Below are 21,094 nucleotides of genomic sequence, written 5' to 3'. Positions count from 1 at the left end.
GTTCACCACCTCACTCACTCACTCACTCACTTTCTTAACCGCTTATCCAATTAGGGTTACGGGGGTGCTAGAGCCTATCCCAGCTTTTCAATGGGCGCAAGGCACACAGTAACACTCTGGACGGGGCGCCAGTCCTTCGCAGGACAGACACACATACACACACCCATTCACCTATAGGGCAATTCAGTGTCTCCAATTAACCTGACTGCATGTTTTTGGATTGTGGGAGGAAACCGGAGCTCCCAGAGGAAACCCACGCAGACACAAGGAGAACATGCAAACTCCGCACAGAAAGGATTTGGACCACCCCACCTGGGGATCAAACCCAGGACCTTTTTGCTCTGAGGCGACAGTGCTACCCACCGAGCCACCGTGCCGCACAGGTTCACAACCTGTTTGCTTTAATTATTTTAGATATACTGTATGTCTAGAACTGAATAAGAGTCAATCTGATTCAATTTGAATTGATTGGCCTTTGTTTGGACAGAACTGGATCTATAAGCGCCCTCAGTTTACACTGTATTATGAGGATAAATACCCAGCCATGAAGGGCAAGTAACTGTCTGTGAAACTCCACTATCTATTTATGACAAGACATAGATCAGGTCAAGGATATGACAAACTAAAAATATTACCTATGGAGTTTTTTTAGGATCTGGTAGCAGTGACCTCAAAAATTGTGAAGTAAAAGACATTTGGTACCTTAAATGTTCCTAAGAATTGTCATTTGCCAAATTAGGCACAAAGGATTTAGTCTCTGAGATAGAGAGAAAGAACCGAACTGCTTTTCTAAAAGCACTCCAGAAGACCTGTGCAGAGATGGAAGAACCTGCAAAACCAGGTTTAAACCCTGTTTGTTTTAAAGCATGTAGTACTGCACTAAACTCTGATTGGCTATCACTATTCACTTGCTCTTTATTTGCATACAGTGGCATTGTTTCTGCACCTCAATTCGCTGATCATTGGCAGCCCTTTTTAAGAATAAATAGCACCGGTTTTTCGGTCCCTTTACTGTTACTGTGAATGCAGGGCAAGGCTGATATGTGTGAGTAGGGGGAGTGGTGGTTAGGTGGAGTATGTGACCTTGTAAAGGATCAGGGTCTGGCCTCCTCCTGTGGAAATCGTCTTCTGTCTTAATGCAAGTTGGCTGAAACCACACTGCTCCCCAGGAGACGCACACACACACACACACACACACACACACACACACACACACACACATACAGTGGCGCAGGAAGTGATTCAGTATCGCTGACACGGCTTTAATTCTAGTCTGGTTGAAATGCATGGCTTGTGTCTAGGTCTCCACTCACATTGGGACTATGTGCAAATGATACATAAAGCTGAAACACACACATACTAGCCTACACACACACACACACACACACACACACTCTAATAAACAAAACATTACACACACTAACACAATCTCTTACACACAAATACACACACTATCACGCACTCTTAAGTACCCACATTCATACAATAACACAATCCCTCACACACAAATACACACATACTAACATACTCTTAAACACAGTTAAATACACACACTCTAATAAACAGAAAATTACACACACTAACACAATCTCTCACACACATACCCTAACAATTCACGCACACTCTTAAGTACCCACATTCACACAATAACACAATCTCTTACACACAAATACACACACACACTAACATACTCTCAAACAGTTAAATACACACACTCTAATAAACAGAAAATTACACACACTAACACAATCCCTCACACACAAATACACACTAACAAACAATTAAATCACCCAGTTAAATACACACACACAACATACTCTCTCACACCCAGTTAAATACACACACACCAACATACTCTCTCACACACAGTTAAATACACACACACCAACATACTCTCTCACACAGTTAAATACACACACACCAACATACTCTCTCACACACAGTTAAATACACACACACCAACATACTCTCTCACACACAGTTAAATATACACACCAACATACTCTCTCACACCCAGTTAAATACACACACACACACCAACATACTCTCTCACACACAGTTAAATACACACACACCAACATACTCTCTCACACACAGTTAAATATACACACACACCAACATACTCTCTCACACACAGTTAAATATACACACACACCAACATACTCTCTCACACATAGTTAAATATACACACACACACACCAACATACTCTCTCACACACAGTTAAATACACACACACCAACATACTCTCTCACACACAGTTAAATATACACACACACCAACATACTCTCTCACACACAGTTAAATACACACACCCACACACACTAACATACTTTTACACACAGTTAAATACACACACCCACACACACTAACATACTTTTACACACAGTTAAATACACACACACTAACATACTGTCCCACACACAGTTAAATACACACACCCACACACACTAACATACTTTTACACACAGTTAAATACACACACACACTAACATACTGTCCCACACACAGTTAAATATACACACACACACACACACACTAACATACTCTCTCACACCCAGTTAAATACACACACACCAACATACTCTCTCACACATAGTTAAATACACACACCAACATACTCTCTCACACACAGTTAAATACACACACACACACACTAACATACTCTCTCACACACAGTTAAATACACACACACCAACATACTCTCTCACACACAGTTAAATACACACACTAACATACTCTCTCACACCCAGTTAAATACACACACACCAACATACTCTCTCACACACAGTTAAATATATATATATACACACACACACACACACACACTAACATACTCTCTCACACCCAGTTAAATACACACACACCAACATACTCTCTCACACCCAGTTAAATACACACACACACTAACATACTCTCTCACACACAGTTAAATACACACACACCAACATACTCTCTCACACACAGTTAAATACACACACCCACACACACTAACATACTTTTACACACAGTTAAATACACACACACTAACATACTGTCCCACACACAGTTAAATATACACACACACTAACATACTCTCTCACACCCAGTTAAATACACACACACACACCAACATACTCTCTCACACACAGTTAAATACACACACTAACATACTCTCTCACACACAGTTAAATACACACACCAACATACTCTCTCACACACAGTTAAATACACACACACACTGACATACTCTCTCACACAGTTAAATACACACACACCAACATACTCTCTCACACCCAGTTAAATACACACACTAACATACTCTCTCACACACAGTTAAATACACACACACCAACATACTCTCTCACACCCAGTTAAATACACACACACACCAACATACTCTCTCACACACAGTTAAATATATATACACACACACACACACACACCCTAACATACTCTCTCACACCCAGTTAAATACACACACACCAACATACTCTCTCACACACAGTTAAATACACACACACCAACATACTCTCTCACACCCAGTTAAGTACACACACACCAACATACTCTCTCACACACAGTTAAATATATACACACACACTAACATACTCTCTCACACCCAGTTAAATACACACACACCAACATACTCTCTCACACACAGTTAAATACACACACACTAACATACTCTCTCACACACAGTTAAATACACACACACCAACATACTCTCTCACACCCAGTTAAATACACACACACACACACACACCAACATACTCTCTCACACACAGTTACACTAACATACTCTCTCACACCCAGTTAAATACACACACAGCAACATACTCTCTCACACACAGTTAAATACACACACACCAACATACTCTCTCACACCCAGTTAAATACACACACACTAACATACTCTCTCACACACAGTTAAATACACACACACACTAACATACTCTCTCACACACAGTTAAATACACACACACACACACACACACACACTAACATACTCTCTCACACCCAGTTAAATACACACACACCAACATACTTTCTCACACACAGTTAAATAAACACACTAACATACTCTCTCACACACAGTTAAATAGACACACTAACATACTCTCTCACACACAGTTAAATATACACTCACACACACCAACATACTCTCTCACACACAGTTAAATACACACACTAACATACTCTCTCACACACAGTTAAATACACACACTAACATACTCTCACACACAGTTAAATACACACACTAACATACTCTCTCACACACAGTTAAATACACACACTAACATACTCTCTCACACCCAGTTAAAAATACACACACACCAACATACTTTCTCACACACAGTTAAATACACACACTAACATACTCTCTCATACACAGTTAAATACACACACTAACATACTCTCTCACACACAGTTAAATACACACACTAACATACTCTCCCACACCCAGTTAAATATACACACACACACCAACATACTCTCTCACACACAGTTAAATACACACACTAACATACTCTCTCATACACAGTTAAATACACACACTAACATACTCTCTCACACCCAGTTAAATATACACACACACACACACACCAACATACTCTCTCATACACAGTTAAATATACACACACACACACACACACACCAACATACTCTCTCATACACAGTTAAATATACACACACACACACACCAACATACTCTCTCACACCCAGTTAAATATACACACACACACACCAACATACTCTCTCATACACAGTTAAATATACACACACACACACACACACACACACCAACATACTCTCTCACACCCAGTTAAATATACACACACACACACACACACACACCAACATACTCTCTCATACACAGTTAAAAATACACACACACACACACACCAACATACTCTCTCATACACAGTTAAATATACACACACACCAACATACTCTCTCATACATAGTTAAATATACACACACACCAACATACTCTCTCATACACAGTTAAATATACACACCCACACACACACACACCAACATTCTCTCTCACACCCAGTTAAATATACACACACACACACACACACCAACATACTCTCTCATACACAGTTAAATATACACACACACACACCAACATACTCTCTCATACACAGTTAAATACACACACTAACATACTCTCTCACACACAGTTAAATACACACACTAACATACTCTCTCATACACAGTTAAATACACACACTAACATACTCTCTCACACACAGTTAAATACACACACTAACATACTCTCTCATACACAGTTAAATACACACACTAACATACTCTCTCACACAGTTAAACACACACACACACACACACCAACATACTCTCTCACACCCAGTTAAATATATACACACACACACACACACACCAACATACTCTCTCATACACAGTTAAAAATACACACACACACACCAACATACTCTCTCATACACAGTTAAATATACACACACACCAACATACTCTCTCATACATAGTTAAATATACACACACACCAACATACTCTCTCATACACAGTTAAATATACACACACACACACACACACCAACATACTCTCTCACACCCAGTTAAATATACACACACACACACACACACACACCAACATACTCTCTCATACACAGTTAAATATACACACACACACACACACACACCAACATACTCTCTCATACACAGTTAAATACACACACTAACATACTCTCTCACACACAGTTAAATACACACACTAACATACTCTCTCATACACAGTTAAATACACACACTAACATACTCTCTCACACACAGTTAAATACACACACTAACATACTCTCTCATACACAGTTAAATACACACACTAACATACTCTCTCACACAGTTAAACACACACACACACACACACACCAGCATACTCTCTCACACACAGTTAAATACACACACTTTAACACAATCTCTCACACACACACTAACACACAGTTGCACACACACACACACACACACACACACACTCAAAATAACAAACATTGGCATTTAAACTGGACAGTCTGGGCGATCCTTTTTCTATCTGGCCCGGAGAACGTTGGTAATCTGAAAGTTCGACTCGTCAGACCTCAACACACATACTGACTGTGCATCAGTCTATTTTAGGTAAACTCAAGCCCAGACAAGTCATTGCCATTTCTGGACTTTAGGATTTAGCCACATAATTTTATATGTTACAATAAAATTACATGTTTGTCCTGACTCAAATACAAGCAAAAATGCCAGTCAGTACAAAAAAATGTTTGTAATGCCCAACTTTGTTCATGGCTGGCAGTTCAGCAGAGTGCAGACTATGAACCCAGTTTGGAATGAAACTGTGTGCCACAGTGTTATCTATAAAAATGGTCTCTTGTGTTATTTTATGCTTGGTTGACTACAGAGTCCAACAGTGTAATGACCCGCTCTCTATCTACCCTGCACTTCGGTTGCTCTCATCAGTAATGAAGGGCCACGTTAATCAGGCCTGTTAACCGAATTACCGCCTCTGCTGCTCTGCACTCTTCCTCAAAGCGAAAACCACACAGACACATATTACATTTCAATTAAATTTTTTTCATTAGTCAGATGCTTTTATGCAAAGCTACTTAGAACTGAGACGGAACGAAACCGGGGCAGAGAGCAGCGTGTCTGACTCTGACAGTGATTCAAATGCAGAACGACTGAGTCTATATCAAATGATCAGAAATAAAAGAAACACACACATATTGCCAAAACGCTGCTGAAAAAGCTGACTTTTCTTTGATCTGGCCATTTTTCCAGACCAAAGCTTGAGAATTTTGGATATTCAAGTTATTTATCGGACCACCATAAATATTGAAAGTCCATCCCATCTGTTTCTCTGCATGCTTTGTTAGCCTCCTTTCATGCTGTTCTTCAATGGTCAGGACTCTCCCAGGACCACCACAGAGCAGGTATTATTTAGGTGGTGGATCATTCTGAGCACTGCAGTGACATGGTGCTGGTGTGTTAGTGTGTGTTGTGCTGGTTTGAGTAGATAAGACAGAGCAATTCTGGTCTTACTGTCACTGCTGGACTGAGGATAGTTCACCAACCAAAAATATATCCCGCCAACATAGCCCCGTAGGCAGCGTCCTGTGACCACTGATGAAGGTCTGGAAGATGACCAACTCAAACAGCAGCAATAGATGAGCGATCATCTCTGACTTTACATCTACAAGGTGGACCAACTAGGTAGGAGTGTCATAATTAATAATAATAATAGATTGGACACTGAGTGGACACAGTATTTAAAAACTCCAGCAGCGCTGCTGTGTCTGATCCACTCATACCAGCACAAAACACACTAACACACCACCACCATGTCAGTGTCACTGCAGTGCTGAGAATCATCCACCACCTAAATAATACCTACTCTGTGGTGGTCCTGTGGGGGTCCTGACCATTAAAGAACAGGGTGAAAGCAGGTTAAAAAGGTATGTAGAGAAACAGATGAACTACAAAGTGCCTCTATATGGTAAGTGGAGCTGAAAAAATGGACAGTGAGTGTAGAAACAAGGAGGTGGTTTTAAAGTTATGGCCGATCAGTGTATGACTGGGACCCAGACTGATGAGCACGGTGTCACAAATCAAAGTTCATACAATTAGTGTCCGCAATTACAGAGTGTTGTTGTTTTTTCAGATCGTCTCTCAACCCTCATACTGGTACATGTGGGAAGCAAACAGCTCAGTTTTTTAAATGATCCACTAATCTCTGTATTGAGCACGTATTAGGCTGTATTTACTTAGATGTTTTTGTGCATTCATGTGTGTCACAGGTGTTCGTTGATCAAGTTTTTTTTTACTAGAAAACGTGGTACTCCAACCACTCTAAATCCAATAGTGTTTTAAATGGTACCAACACTAATGATGGTGTATTTATTTGTCATGCATAAAGAATGAAATAATGTGGATTGGGGAACAGCTGTAAATGTTTTTACCCAACGCTACCAGCTTTCCTGTAGACTGGTTATGAAAAATGCCGTTTTATTTGTACAACCCCAAATCAGAAAAAGTTGGGACAGTATGGAAAATGCAAATAAAATAAAAATGCAGTGTTCCTTACATTTACTTTGACTTTTATTTGATTGCAGACAGTATGAACCTGAGATATAAACATCCATTCCTGAATTTCAGGCTCGCAACACATTTCAATAAAAGTTGGGACAGTAAAGCATTTACCACTTTGTAATGTTGCCGTTCCTTTTCACCACACTTAAAAGACGTTTTGGCTCCGAGGAGACCAAGTGATTTAGTGTTTTAGCTTTTATTTTGTCCCGTTCTTCCTGCAAACACGTCTTAAGATGTGCAACATTACGGGGTCGTTGTTGTCACATTTCTTGTTTTAAAATTCTCCACACATTCTCTATTGTGGACAGGTCAGGACTGCAGGCAGGCCATTCCAGTACTCGTACCCTCTTCTTCTGCAGTCATGCCTTTGTAATGTGTGCAGCAGGTGGTTTTGCATTGTCTTGTTGAAAAATGCATGAACGTCCCTGGAAAAGATGACGTCTTAAAGGCAGCACATGTTGCTCTAAGATCTCAATGTACTTTTCTGCATTAATGCTGCCATCACAGACGAGTAAATGACCTTTGCCAAGAGCACTGACACAGCCCCATACTATTACAGACCCTGGCTTTTGGACTTGCAGTTGATAACAGTCTGGATGGTCTTTTTCATCTTTGGTCCATTTTTCCAAAAAAGATCTGGAATGCTGACTCATCTGACCACAATGCACACGTTTCCACTGTGTGATGGTCCATCCTAGATGCCGCCGAGCCCAGAGAAGTCGACGCCACTTCTGGACATGGTTAACATAAGGCTTCTTTTTTGCACAGTAAAGTTTTAAGTGGCATTTGTGCATGTAACTCTGTATTGTAGTGCTTGACAAAGGTTTGCCAAAGTAATCCCTCACCCATGTGGTTATATCAGCTGTTGTTGAGTAGTGGTTCTTGATGCAGTGCTGTCTGAGGGATCGCGCAAAGTAAATGTAAGGAACACTGCATTTTTATTTTATTCGCATTTTCCATATTGTCCCAACTTTTTCTGAATTGGGGCTGTATAACCTGTTTGATTTCTGTGGTCTTAAAGTTATTACAAAAAACACTGCACAGTTTTGAATGAGAGCAACTCATGCTCAGGGGTGAAGGGGGGTACGTCATGAGCCCAAGCTTATGTTCAGGCATCCACATGGTTTTGACCATATAATGTGTATAAACACACATTCAGTCCACTACACACACACACACACACACAGAAGATGCTGCACTCATGACTTTCTAAATGAAGATGTCGTGGGGATGATGGAGGGGATTTATTCGGTGAGGTTGTATTTTTCTGCTCTTTACTTACTGACATTCACTCCACACAAACACACACGCGCACACACTCCATCTTTGTCCGCAGTGACCTTCACTTTCTCTATACATCTCTCTCTTCCCTTCCTCGCTCCTTCTCTCTGGCTTTTTGTCTCTCTCACTCGTTCTTACTGTCTTTTTTTCTCTTGCACACACTTGCTGGCTTTTTCCTTTTCTATTCTACAGTTTAAACACACATACTTAGCCTTATACGTGTAGGTGTGTGGGGGGGGGGTGTAGGTGGATGTGTGTGTGGTGGAGAGATTAAAAAGGAATGCTGGAGGGCGATGCTGGGAGATTGACACAGCAAGGGACAATACGGGGAGGAAGATGTCTGATTGACAGCATTGAGACGTGATAGCCGTGTGTGTGTCTGTGTGTCTGTGTGTGTGTGTGTGTGTGTGTGTGTGTGTGTCTGTGTCTGTGTGTGTGTCTGTGTGTGTGTGTGTGTGTGTGTCTGTGTGTGTGTGTGTGTGTCTGTGTGTGTGTCTGTGTGTGTGTCTGTGTGTGTGTCTGTGTGTGTGTGTGAGAAAAAGAGAGCCAGAGAGAGAGAGTGTGTGTGTGTGAAGCAAGCTCTTGGCCGGTTTAGCCGGTGAGAATTCAAACCAGCATTGCAGTCTGTGCCATTGTGCCAGGGTTTTAGTTTTTTCGGACTGCTGAATTACACACAGCCCGGAGCAGCTCTTTTGTTTCCTTTTAGCGTTGCCCTGTTTGTGCTTGTAAGCAGGTCTTTCTGGTCGGTCACATACGACTAAATTCTAAAGTTTACATACAGCTGTAAGGACATGCATGCCTTGGTAGTCTAAAATCTTAACCCTACCATGACACATAACCCTATTCGTGTATGTAACTATCTATTGCAGCTTTTCTGTTCCTATTTTTCCTTCTTTCTTTCATATTAAAGCTGCAAACCACCCTGGTGCAACACTGATTATCAATTCAAAGCTAAATGAAATCCAAGGCACTGATCATTGTAATGGAGTACATGCAGACATAGCATCTACATAAATTATCACTGGCGTGAAATACACTACACTTGATGTTCTGGAACCAAGCATTCAGCTCATTCTGAGAGAGCAATTTGGCAGAAAGTGAATCTAGATTGGAAATGAATAGGACAGAAATAGTCTATTAGAATCCAGTCAGGTCCTCATAGTGCTGGAGAATGGGTTTCTCATGCACAGTGCTATATTACCACCTTGTGGATGACAATGTGATTGCATTTTACTTTATATTTAAGGCCCTACTTAACCCTTTTGTGCATGGTGGTCACTGCAGTGGACAGCTATTTAAAAGTCATTTTCTATGTGCACAGGTTTTACTGTTATTCATGCATGACAGCCTTTTAAGGGGACACTACCAAACAACTCTGTATTGGCCACCATCTGGCCAATAATTGCAGGTGCAACAAATTATATGGTAAACCAAAATAGCTGACGGAATGTCAGAAACTCCATCTGCTTCGGGGAATTCTGTAAAATTCTTCTACTGAAAGGCATCTTTGCTGGTAAATAAAGCACAAAAAGCAACATCTAAGAAGCAATACAATCATTGTTTTGTTCAAATATGTATTTTTTGGAAGCAGTAAATTACAATTAACCACATGTCCACTACAATTGACATCATGCATTCTGGGGATATTTCAACTACCAAATGTTTTTACTGTAAATCCATATTTTAAAGAAAATACATCGTATTTTGATTTCTTTTGTAAACCACACTATTTTTTATAGTATTAAATTAATATTTTTTTATTTTGCATCTCTGTGATTATATACAGAAAAGAATCACAACGTGTTCTTATTACCATTTGTACCAAGATGAGATGTACTGAGATCAGATTTGGGCCTGGAAACTACTGGCCTTCGCCCAAGGAATGAAAAATGCACACAGATGCCAAGATGCTCTATGCACGCAATAGACCAAGTACATTAGCTTGAAACGTTTTGTGCCTTTTTGCCCTGGCTGTCTTGTTAATGTACCGTAAATTTCTATGTTTTCACAGGGCAGTAGACTGTTCAAGTTTTTTTATAGCCGGTCCAGTACATGTTAAAACATGATAGCATTTGTTGTACATCTTTAAAAGTTTGTATTTTACTTTATTTATTTCTAAAAATTATTGTTCTACTCATTGGGCTGTTAATGAAATATCACTCTCAGTGAAACTCAAATGCATGCTGTCCACCTGAGTGGACACATGAATAACTCTTAATAAATTACATTTAAAATTTAAAAAAGCAATTCAATAGTTTTATTAGCCTGAAAGGGAAATTAAACCATTTTGGAAAAAAAATCTTAATTCATGTTGTTATAATTCATGCATGAAAGGGTTAATTCACGGCATGGACCATGAAATGAGCCTTTTTCTGTGTAATATGCAATTTGATGTGAAGTTCAAAATGTAAGGTTTGTGTTTAGTGATTTAAGATGTATTATTCGTGTAGCGTTTAAGTGCTTCACGATTACTGGTTAATTTGCACTGTGAGGCGTCCTAGCAATCCTACAGCAATTTAGTTTGCAATTGCTTAGTCAAAATGTCCAAGATAAAGCAAGCTAAAAACACAACTCGGGTAACTGAGTTTGGAAAACTCCCGACCAATTCTGTGGACACAGAGTGGATGTTCTGTGGATGTTTCTATTTACTCTATTTAAATTATACAGCTACAGGGCACTCAGGTAGTGCAGTTTGCAGTAAATTATGCAAGCCCACTACCACTGGGATCTAGGGTTTAAATCCCCAAGTGCTATCAGCTGGTCAGGCATCTACATACAGACCAGACTGGCTAGGGATTGGCATCCTGTCTAGGGTGTGTTGCAACAGCATTGCACCCAGTAAGGAAATCTCGATCTCTTAAATATGGAAAGTTCTAAAGTGTGGGGGCAGCACAGTGGCTCGATGGGTAGCACTGTTGCCTTACAGCAAGAAGGCTCTGGGTTCGTTTTTTTTCTGTGTGGAGTTCTGTGTGCATGTTCTCTCTGTTTTTGTGGGTTGTCCTCCAGGAGCTTTGGTTTCCTTCCACAGTCCAAAGACATGCACATGAGATAAACTGGGGATACAGAATTATTTATGACTGTGTTTGATATTAAACTTGTGAAGTAATGAATCTTGTGTAACCAGTAATTATATGTCCTGTCATCTATGTAACCAAAGTGTGTAAAACATAATGTTAAAATCCTAATAAATAAATAAGTAAATAACTATCATGTTATGGTCCTGGGTAATTTGCTTATTTGTGAATGCACTATTAATGCTAAGGGGTACATGCAAATTTTGGAGTAATATAAGTTGCCAGCTAGACATGTTTAGTCACACAAAGTGCCAAACCACATTCTGCACATTTCATAGAGCAGCATTATTTTGGAATAAGATGCAGGTGCTAGACTGACTTGCCTGCAGTCCAGACCCATTAAAACGTGTGGTGCATTATGAACCACAATATATAACTCGGTCCCAGACTGATGAGCAGCTGAAGTGTTTTAGCCCACTTTAATACATCATTTTGGTTTGACTCATATTTAATTTTTCCTTCCCTTACAGAACAACCACTGCCACAGAAGGGCGCTGCCACTGGCAGTATAATCGGGGGTATTATTGGAGCCATACTTGTTCTCGCCCTCATCGCCACTGCTGTGATCTTGATCCGCAAACAGTGCTGTAACAAAGAGTCAGTATCTCTATTCTCTTTTAATTCTACCTGTCTAAGCAAAAGATTACACACACTTGTGAGGGACATGTATGTCGAGCCAGTGTTGGGATTTCAGTGATTTCTGCGACTGTATTTTTCTCTTACAGAAAGGGTTCATAAATGCACATTTTGCCATTTAAATTATTAATTAAAAGTGTATAAAGTAATATAATGGCATTTAAATTTGCAACATGACTTCCCAATTTCTTGTAAGTTATTATGCTTTATCACAACTGGTAAATTCTCTGTGCCCAATAAATAGGGGTAGTTTAACTTCATCCATTAGACTTATAGCCACTATACACCGATCAGCCATAACATTAAAACCACCTTCTTGTTTCTACACTCACCGTCCATTTCACCGGCTTCACTTACCATATAGAAGCACTTTGTAGTTCTTCAATTACTGACTGTAGTCCATCTGTTTCTCTACTTGCTTTGTTAGCCCCCTTTCATGCTGTTCTTCAATGGTCAGGAAGAGTCCTGGAAGATCCACCACCCAAAAAAATACCTACTCTGTAGTGGTCCTGGGAGAGTAGGTATTTTTTTGGGTGGTGGATCATTCTCAGCACTGCAGTGACACTGACATGGTGTTGGTGTGTTAGTGTGTGTTGTGCTGGTATGAGTGGATAAGACACAGCAGCGCTGATGGAGTTTTTAAATACCTCAGTGTCACTGCTGGACTGAGAATAGTCCACCAACCAAAAATATCCAGCCAACAGCGCTCCATGGACAGCGCCCTGTGACCACTGATGAAGGTCTAGAAGATGACCAACTCAAACAGCAGCAATAGATGAGTGATCGTCTCTGACTTTACATTTACAAGGTGGACCAACTAGGTAGGAGTGTCTAATAGAGTGGACAGTGAGTGGACACGGTATTTAAAAACTCCAGCAGCACTGCTGTGTCTGATTCACTCATACCAGCACAACACACACTAACACACCACCACCATGTCAGTGTCATAATACCTGCTCTGTGGGGGTCCTGACCATTAAAGAACAGGGTGAAAGCAGGCTAAAAAGGTATGTAGAGAAATAGATGGAGTACAGTCAGTAATTGTAGAACTACAAAGTGCTTCTATATGGTAAGTGGAACTGATAAAATGGATAGTGAATGTAGAAACAAGGAGGTGGTTTTAATGTTATGGCTGATCGGTGTATGTATAAAATTGAAGAGTCTAGAAAGCTTCATACAGGTCTCAAAATGCAGACAACAGATTTGACTTATACCCATTTCTAAGCAACTTAGTGTCCAAGATCATCTGCACAAACAATGGTCTGTAAGGACAAAGTACATGGAACCAAGGTCACTTTGCCAAAGACATAACAGAAAACTCAAACTGACATCTTATGCTGGCAGAAAATTAAACTGGATGGACAGAAGCAATCAGCTTTACCTTGACATGGGCTTTGAAGCTCCAAAAATAGCCCCTGTTTTAAATCTCCACCTTGTGTTTTATGTTATACAGAATGGATGGGGTGTGAAGTAAGCATTTAAAACCCAACATCACTGTACTTACTGACAAATGTTGTTATGGCAGTGTTATGTCTGTTAGTGGAACTGGTGTCTTGCAGAAGGTGGACAAAATAATGAAGAAGGAAGATTACCTCAATTTTTTTTAGTACAGCCTATAAACCATCTGTCAGGAGGTTAGATCTTGGTCAAAGCCGTATTTTCCAATGGGACACTGACCCAAAATATTTGTCAAACTTGGCTTTGGAATGTCTGAATTAGATATAAATGGCCTTTTCAATGTCCAATAATAAAAGGGCTGAACTAAAAGGTTATGTCCGTGCCACTAAAACAACAAATTTTGTTTCATGTTGGTCAATAATCCATTTAAGGTTGTGCTAGCAGATTGTTGATGGCTTATAATGGTGAACAGAGCTGTTGAAGTGAAAAATAATCAAATATTATGTGCACTATAGTGTATATTTGAGCCAACAGTGTTTGTTAAATTAAAAAAAAACTTACTCAGGCGCTCAGGTGGTGCAGCGGTAAAACGTGCTAGCACACCAGAGCTGACATTTCGAACTCGTTGGTTCAAAACTCAGCTCTCTGCCATCCGGCTGGGCTGGGCTGGGCTGGGCACCTACATAAACAACAATTGTTCATACAGGATGGGAGCCGTATAGGGACCTCATAACTGATGCAATTACAACCTCTGCTGGCTGATTGATGGCGCCTGCACAGAGTCGAGGAATAATGCGTTGATCAGGGTGTGGCTCTCCATACACAAAGCTGATCTGCATATGAACTCATCTCATGCAGGTGAAAAGATGCAGTCGGCTACTGCACACATGTCGGGGGGGGGGGGGGGGGGTGTTAGTCTCGTTCTCCTCAATCAGGGAGAGATCGGCAACAGTGGAGAGGAAGCGTAATGCAATTGGGTAACTGGATATACAGTACAGGCCAAAAGTTTGGACACACCAGTCAAAAGTTTGGACACACCTTCTCTTCAATGTTTTTTCTTGATTATTTTTATTTTCTACATTGTAGATTAATACTGAAGACATCCAAACTATGAAGAATTATGTAGTGAACCAAAAAGTGTTAAACAAACCAGAATATGTTTTATATTTTACCAACTCTACCTCTGCACAACCCAACTGATGGTCTCAAACACATTAAAAAAGCAACAAATTCCAAAAATTCACTCCAGACAAGGCACAAACATTCATTGAAAACCATTCCAGGTGGATACCTAATAAAGCTGGTTGAGAAAATTTCAAAGAGTGTGCAAATCTGTCATTAAAGCAAAATATGGCTACTTTGAAGAATCTAAAATATAAAACATATTCTGGTTTGTTTAACACTTTTTTGTTTACTACATAATTCCATATGTGTTCCTTCATAGTTTGGATGTCTTTATTATTAATCTACAATGTAGAAAATTTTAAAAAATTAAGAAAAACCACAGGAATGAGAAGGTGTGTCCAAACTTTTGGCCTGTACTGTATATATACACAAACAGAACAGTTGCAGAAATCATTAAAAGCCCAAGACTTCCATCTTCCATGACACACTTCCATGTGTCCTTTTCCTGTATATGCAAACATTTGACTTTAACTGTATATCCTGTGTGTTTGTTTCACAGTGGCCCTCCAACCTACAAGCCTCCTCCTCCTGTGAAGCACTCCAAGATCCCAGACACAGTGAGTCAGATCCATTTAATCCATTTAAATGTCACAATAAATAATCACATACCCAAAGTAAAGGTGCCTGAACATTGCTGTGGATTATGTAGACCCAAAATCAGTAATCTAATTATATGAAAATGCTTAGCTCATAACACTTTAAATATGTCTTAATGGTACACTGTTTATATTGTTTGAGAAATCGTTATGGTACCATGATATGCATAGCCACTTAGAACTACTTATTGTACATTAACATGTAGTAAATTATTGTCACTTAGCACAGTGAGCCACTGCATTAAAATGCAGTTTAAAACTGTATTATGCAAAGTGAAAGCTATTTGTTAATTTTGAACAAAAGTTCGCCAGTGAGTTCTCTGAGCCCAAAGTCATCTGAGATGGACTGATTAAACAGTGTAGGATCAGAAATAGGTCGGCCTTTATATACAGTAGATAACACCAGAGCAGTAAAATAACACCTAGATCAGATATACAGTGTATCACAAAAGTGAGTACACCCCTCACATTTCTGCAAATATTTTATTATATCTTTTCATGGGACAACACTATAGAAATAAAACTTGGATATAACTTAGAGTAGTCAGTGTACAACTTGTATAGCAGTGTAGATTTACTGTCTTCTGAAAATAACTCAACACACAGCCATTAATGTCTAAATGGCTGGCAACATAAGTGAGTACACCCCACAGTGAACATGTCCAAATTGTGCCCAAAGTGTCAATATTTTGTGTGACCACCATTATTATCCAGCACTGCCTTAACCCTCCTGGGCATGGAATTCACCAGAGCTGCACAGGTTGCTACTGGAATCCTCTTCCACTCCTCCATGATGACATCACGGAGCTGGTGGATGTTAGACACCTTGAACTCCTCCACCTTCCATTTGAGGATGCGCCACAGGTGCTCAATTGGGTTTAGTCCATCACCTTTACCTTCAGCTTCCTCAGCAAGGCAGTTGTCATCTTGGAGGTTGTGTTTGGGGTCATTATCCTTCCAGTTTTCGAAGGGAGGGGATCATGCTCTGTTTCAGAATGTCACAGTACATGTTGGAATTCATGTTTCCCTCAATGAACTGCAGCTCCCCAGTGCCAGCAACACTCATGCAGCCCAAGACCATGATGCTACCACCACCATGCTTGACTGTAGGCAAGATACAGTTGTCTTGGTACTTCACACCAGGGCGCCGCCACACATGCTGGACACCATCTGAGCCAAACAAGTTTATCTTGGTCTCGTCAGACCACAGGGCATTCCAGTAATCCATGTTCTTGGACTGCTTGTCTTCAGCAAACTGTTTGCGGGCTTTCTTGTGCGTCAGCTTCCTTCTGGGATGACGACCATGCAGACCGAGTTGATGCAGTGTGCGGCGTATGGTCTGAGCACTGACAGGCTGACCTCCCACGTCTTCAACCTCTGCAGCAATGCTGGCAGCACTCATGTGTCTATTTTTTAAAGCCAACCTCTGGATATGACGCCAAACACGTGGACTCAACTTCTTTGGTCGACCCTGGCGAAGCCTGTTCCGAGTGGAACCTGTCCTGGAAAACCGCTGTATGACCTTGGCCACCATGCTGTAGCTCAGTTTCAGGGTGTTAGCAATCTTCTTATAGCCCAGGCCATCTTTGTGGAGAGCAACAATTCTATTTCTCACATCCTCAGAGAGTTCTTTGCCATGAGGTGCCATGTTGAATATCCAGTGGCCAGTATGAGAGAATTGTACCCAAAACACCAAATTTAAAAGCCCTGCTCCCCATTTACACCTGGGACCTTGACACATGACACCAGGGAGGGACAACGACACATTTGGGCACAATTTGGACATGTTCACTGTGGGGTGTACTCACTTATGTTGCCAGCCATTTAGACATTAATGGCTGTGTGTTGAGTTATTTTCAGAAGACAGTAAATCTACACTGCTATACAAGCTGTACACTGACTACTCTAAGTTATATCCAAGTTTCATGTCTATAGTGTTGTCCCATGAAAAGATATAATGAAATATTTGCAGAAATGTGAGGGGTGTACTCACTTTTGTGATACACTGTATATTATATTCATATTTATTATTTATTTTTTAGACTAGATTTGGACCTTTCTAATAATAATGATCGGTTTCAGAGAAACAAATGTGTGTGTTTGTGCAGATGACCTACACTGAAGATACTCATAGTCCACTTACCTACTATGAGACTCAAAATGCAGAACCAGTGACCGTAAGAAAACCTGCTGTTCTTACTCATTTACTCACTCACAATTTCATGGTTCATTTCTTTATTATGTGCTTTTTTTTATAAATCCTTTTTTTAAAATACGTTTTATTATTCATTTCATTTATTATGCTATGATGCTATTTTCTAAAACAGTGGTCCCCAACCACCGGGCCATGGACCGGTACCGGTCCTTGGGTCATTTATTACCGGGCCGCACAGAAAGAATAAATAATTAGAGATTGCTACAAAAGCAATGAAACACTGCTTCCATTTCCAACATCCTATCTTTGTGATGTGAGATTTTCTTCAGTGACGGCAACCAAAACAAAGTTACGGAGTAGACTGGACATAAGGAACACACTTCGGGTGTTATTGCCTCCTATCACCTCTAGGTGGGAGCGACTCGTTGCAGGAAAAAAAGTTCAAAGTTCCCACTGATTTTCCATCATTGGGGAATAGTATTGTTACACTTTTTGGTCGGTCCGTGAAATTATATCTTATATTAAACTGGTCCATGGTGCAAAAAAGGTTGGGGACCCCTGCTCTAAAACACCTCTCTTTATGTAACATGTATAGTAAATTACTTCAATTTTTTTCTTAATTCTGGACAGGATCTGGACTCGTACCACGGTGAGGACGAGGATCTGCCAAGCCAACTTGACCACAAAATCCCAAACAGCTGGGAGGAGAGAGACATGCAGCCTCCATATTACGATCACAGAGAGCTGGATGGTCAAGGCCAGCTCCATTTGCCCTCCAATCTCGCTAGGGGTGACAGTTTTGTTTCCGACCCCATTAACGTGTAGGGAGGCTCACACAGGGCCAGATTATATTGATTACACTGGAGAAACAGAAATAAGTTTAAACTTTCCACAAATTGTTTTAATGTATCGTAGAGCCAAAGTCTGACCAATGATTTTTTGCAGAGCTGTGAACTGGATTTATGTTTTTTACTTCTATGGCTGAAATTATACTGTTCATAATTGCATGTACAGTCATGGGTACAGATGTGATATGAGCAGTGCTGGTATGCTTTCCTTCTGTGTGCCTAAAAATTAGAGATAGAGATAGAGATATACATCGATCAGCCATAACATTAAAACTGCCTCATTGTTTCTACACTCACTGTAGCTCCACTTACCATATAGGAGCACTTTGTAGTTCTACAATTACTGACTGTAGTCCATCTGTTTCTTTACATACCTTTTTAGCCTGCTTTCACCCTGTTCTTCAATGATCAGGACCACCACAGAGTAGGTATTATTTGGATGGTGGATGATTCTCAGCACTGCAGTGACACTAGAGGTGTCCATGGTGGTGGTGTGTTAGTGTGTGTTGTGCTGGTATGAGTGGATCAGACACAGCAGTGCTGCTGGAGTTTTTAAATACCTGGTCCTCTCACTGTCCACTCTATTAGACACTCCTACCTAGTTGGTCCATCTTGAGACAATCGCTCATCTTTTGCTGCTGTTTGAGTTGGTCATCTTCTAGACCTTCATCAGTGGTCACAGGACGCTGCCTACGGGGCACTGTTGGCTGGATATATTTGGTTGGTCGACTATTCTCAGTCCTGCAGTGACCCAAATAATACCTGCTCTGTAGTGGTCCTGTGGGGGTCCTGACCATTGAAGAACAGAGTGAAAGCAGGCTAAAAAAGCATGCCGAGAAACAGATGAACTACAGTCAGTAATTGTAGAACTACAAAGTGCTCCTATATGGTAAGTGGAGCTGATCAAATGGACAGTGAGTACAGAAACAAGGAGGTGGTTTTAATGTTATGGCTGACTGGTGTTTACTAGAGGGCTGATCAGTGCCAAAACCTCCTCATTAGCGCGCTGTAGGCCCTGCCATAGCGTCACTACTACTATTTGGATAAAACATTTACACAAAGTGCTATGCAGTTTGCAGTTTGGAACATAGTGCTTAGTCTTGTTAATCAGGGGACCAGACGTCTTTGCATTGAAATTCATCAAAATGTTAAAAACGAACGAATTCACCAATCAATATATTCAGGCAAATTATTTACCATGCTCCAGTATCATCAGGATCCAGGGGTGGTTAATATACTGAGAACATACTAGAGCTCCTTTATGAAATGTCTTTTTAAATAAAATGCTAACTGTTTTAGAGAAATATTGCATGCTGGATACATACAAAATGCCTATAGTTATTTATCAATATAGTATCTGAGTCAGTTGTAGTTTCCTCAGGCTTTTACTAATGTCTCTCCCATCTAGCTATTCTGTCCCTGCTCTAAATAAGGCTACTACACTCATGCACAGACTAGTGTTGTATGATTTTGACTTTTGTAATTCAGTTGCACTGCAGCAGTGTAGAGCTACAAGTTTTTTTTTTTTTACTTATCTATTACTGAAAGCACACCAGAAATATTAACTGACCACTGTATTCCAGAAGCATCCTGGTTTTGTCTGTAATTCCTTGCAGTCTTAGGGCTTTCTTAAATAACACTATGTTATAACATGATGTAGAGTCTGATTAGAAATTATTAGGGATTAAGCACTGATTGTACTGGAGCTGTGAGCTGTGTTGTGATTGGCTGGGTTAATTATGAAGTTTACAATTAAGACCTACTATGTAATCTACATAGTAATGATTTACCATGATTAGGTAGTTTCTAAACTATAGATCAGA

The 21,094-nt window shown here is 40.2% G+C and overlaps 1 protein-coding gene across 1 annotated transcript; it reads left to right on the top strand.

The window, feature by feature from the left end:
* Positions 1–11,268: 11,268 nt before the first annotated feature.
* Positions 11,269–19,248, top strand: LOC134310097 (nectin-2-like). The gene is made up of 5 exons (XM_062991614.1): positions 11,269–11,311; positions 12,924–13,050; positions 16,172–16,229; positions 18,377–18,445; positions 19,054–19,248. The coding sequence occupies exons 1-5, from the start codon at positions 11,269–11,271 to the stop codon at positions 19,246–19,248; spliced, it is 492 nt and encodes a 163-aa protein (XP_062847684.1).
* The last annotated feature ends 1,846 nt before the right edge of the window (positions 19,249–21,094 follow it).

This window comes from Trichomycterus rosablanca, chromosome 3 (assembly GCF_030014385.1).
Source record: "Trichomycterus rosablanca isolate fTriRos1 chromosome 3, fTriRos1.hap1, whole genome shotgun sequence".
Lineage (NCBI taxonomy): Eukaryota > Metazoa > Chordata > Actinopteri > Siluriformes > Trichomycteridae > Trichomycterus > Trichomycterus rosablanca.
This window is presented reverse-complemented; position numbering and strand designations above follow the sequence as displayed.

Bases quoted from the DNA above. Each gene is read 5' to 3' on its own strand.
- LOC134310097 (XM_062991614.1), top strand. From the start codon at position 11,269: ATGCACACAGATGCCAAGATGCTCTATGCACGCAATAGACCAA. The intron at 13,051-16,171 runs GTCAGTATCTCT...TTTGTTTCACAG, and splicing joins AAACAGTGCTGTAACAAAGA to TGGCCCTCCAACCTACAAGC. The intron at 18,446-19,053 runs GTAAGAAAACCT...AATTCTGGACAG, and splicing joins AAAATGCAGAACCAGTGACC to GATCTGGACTCGTACCACGG.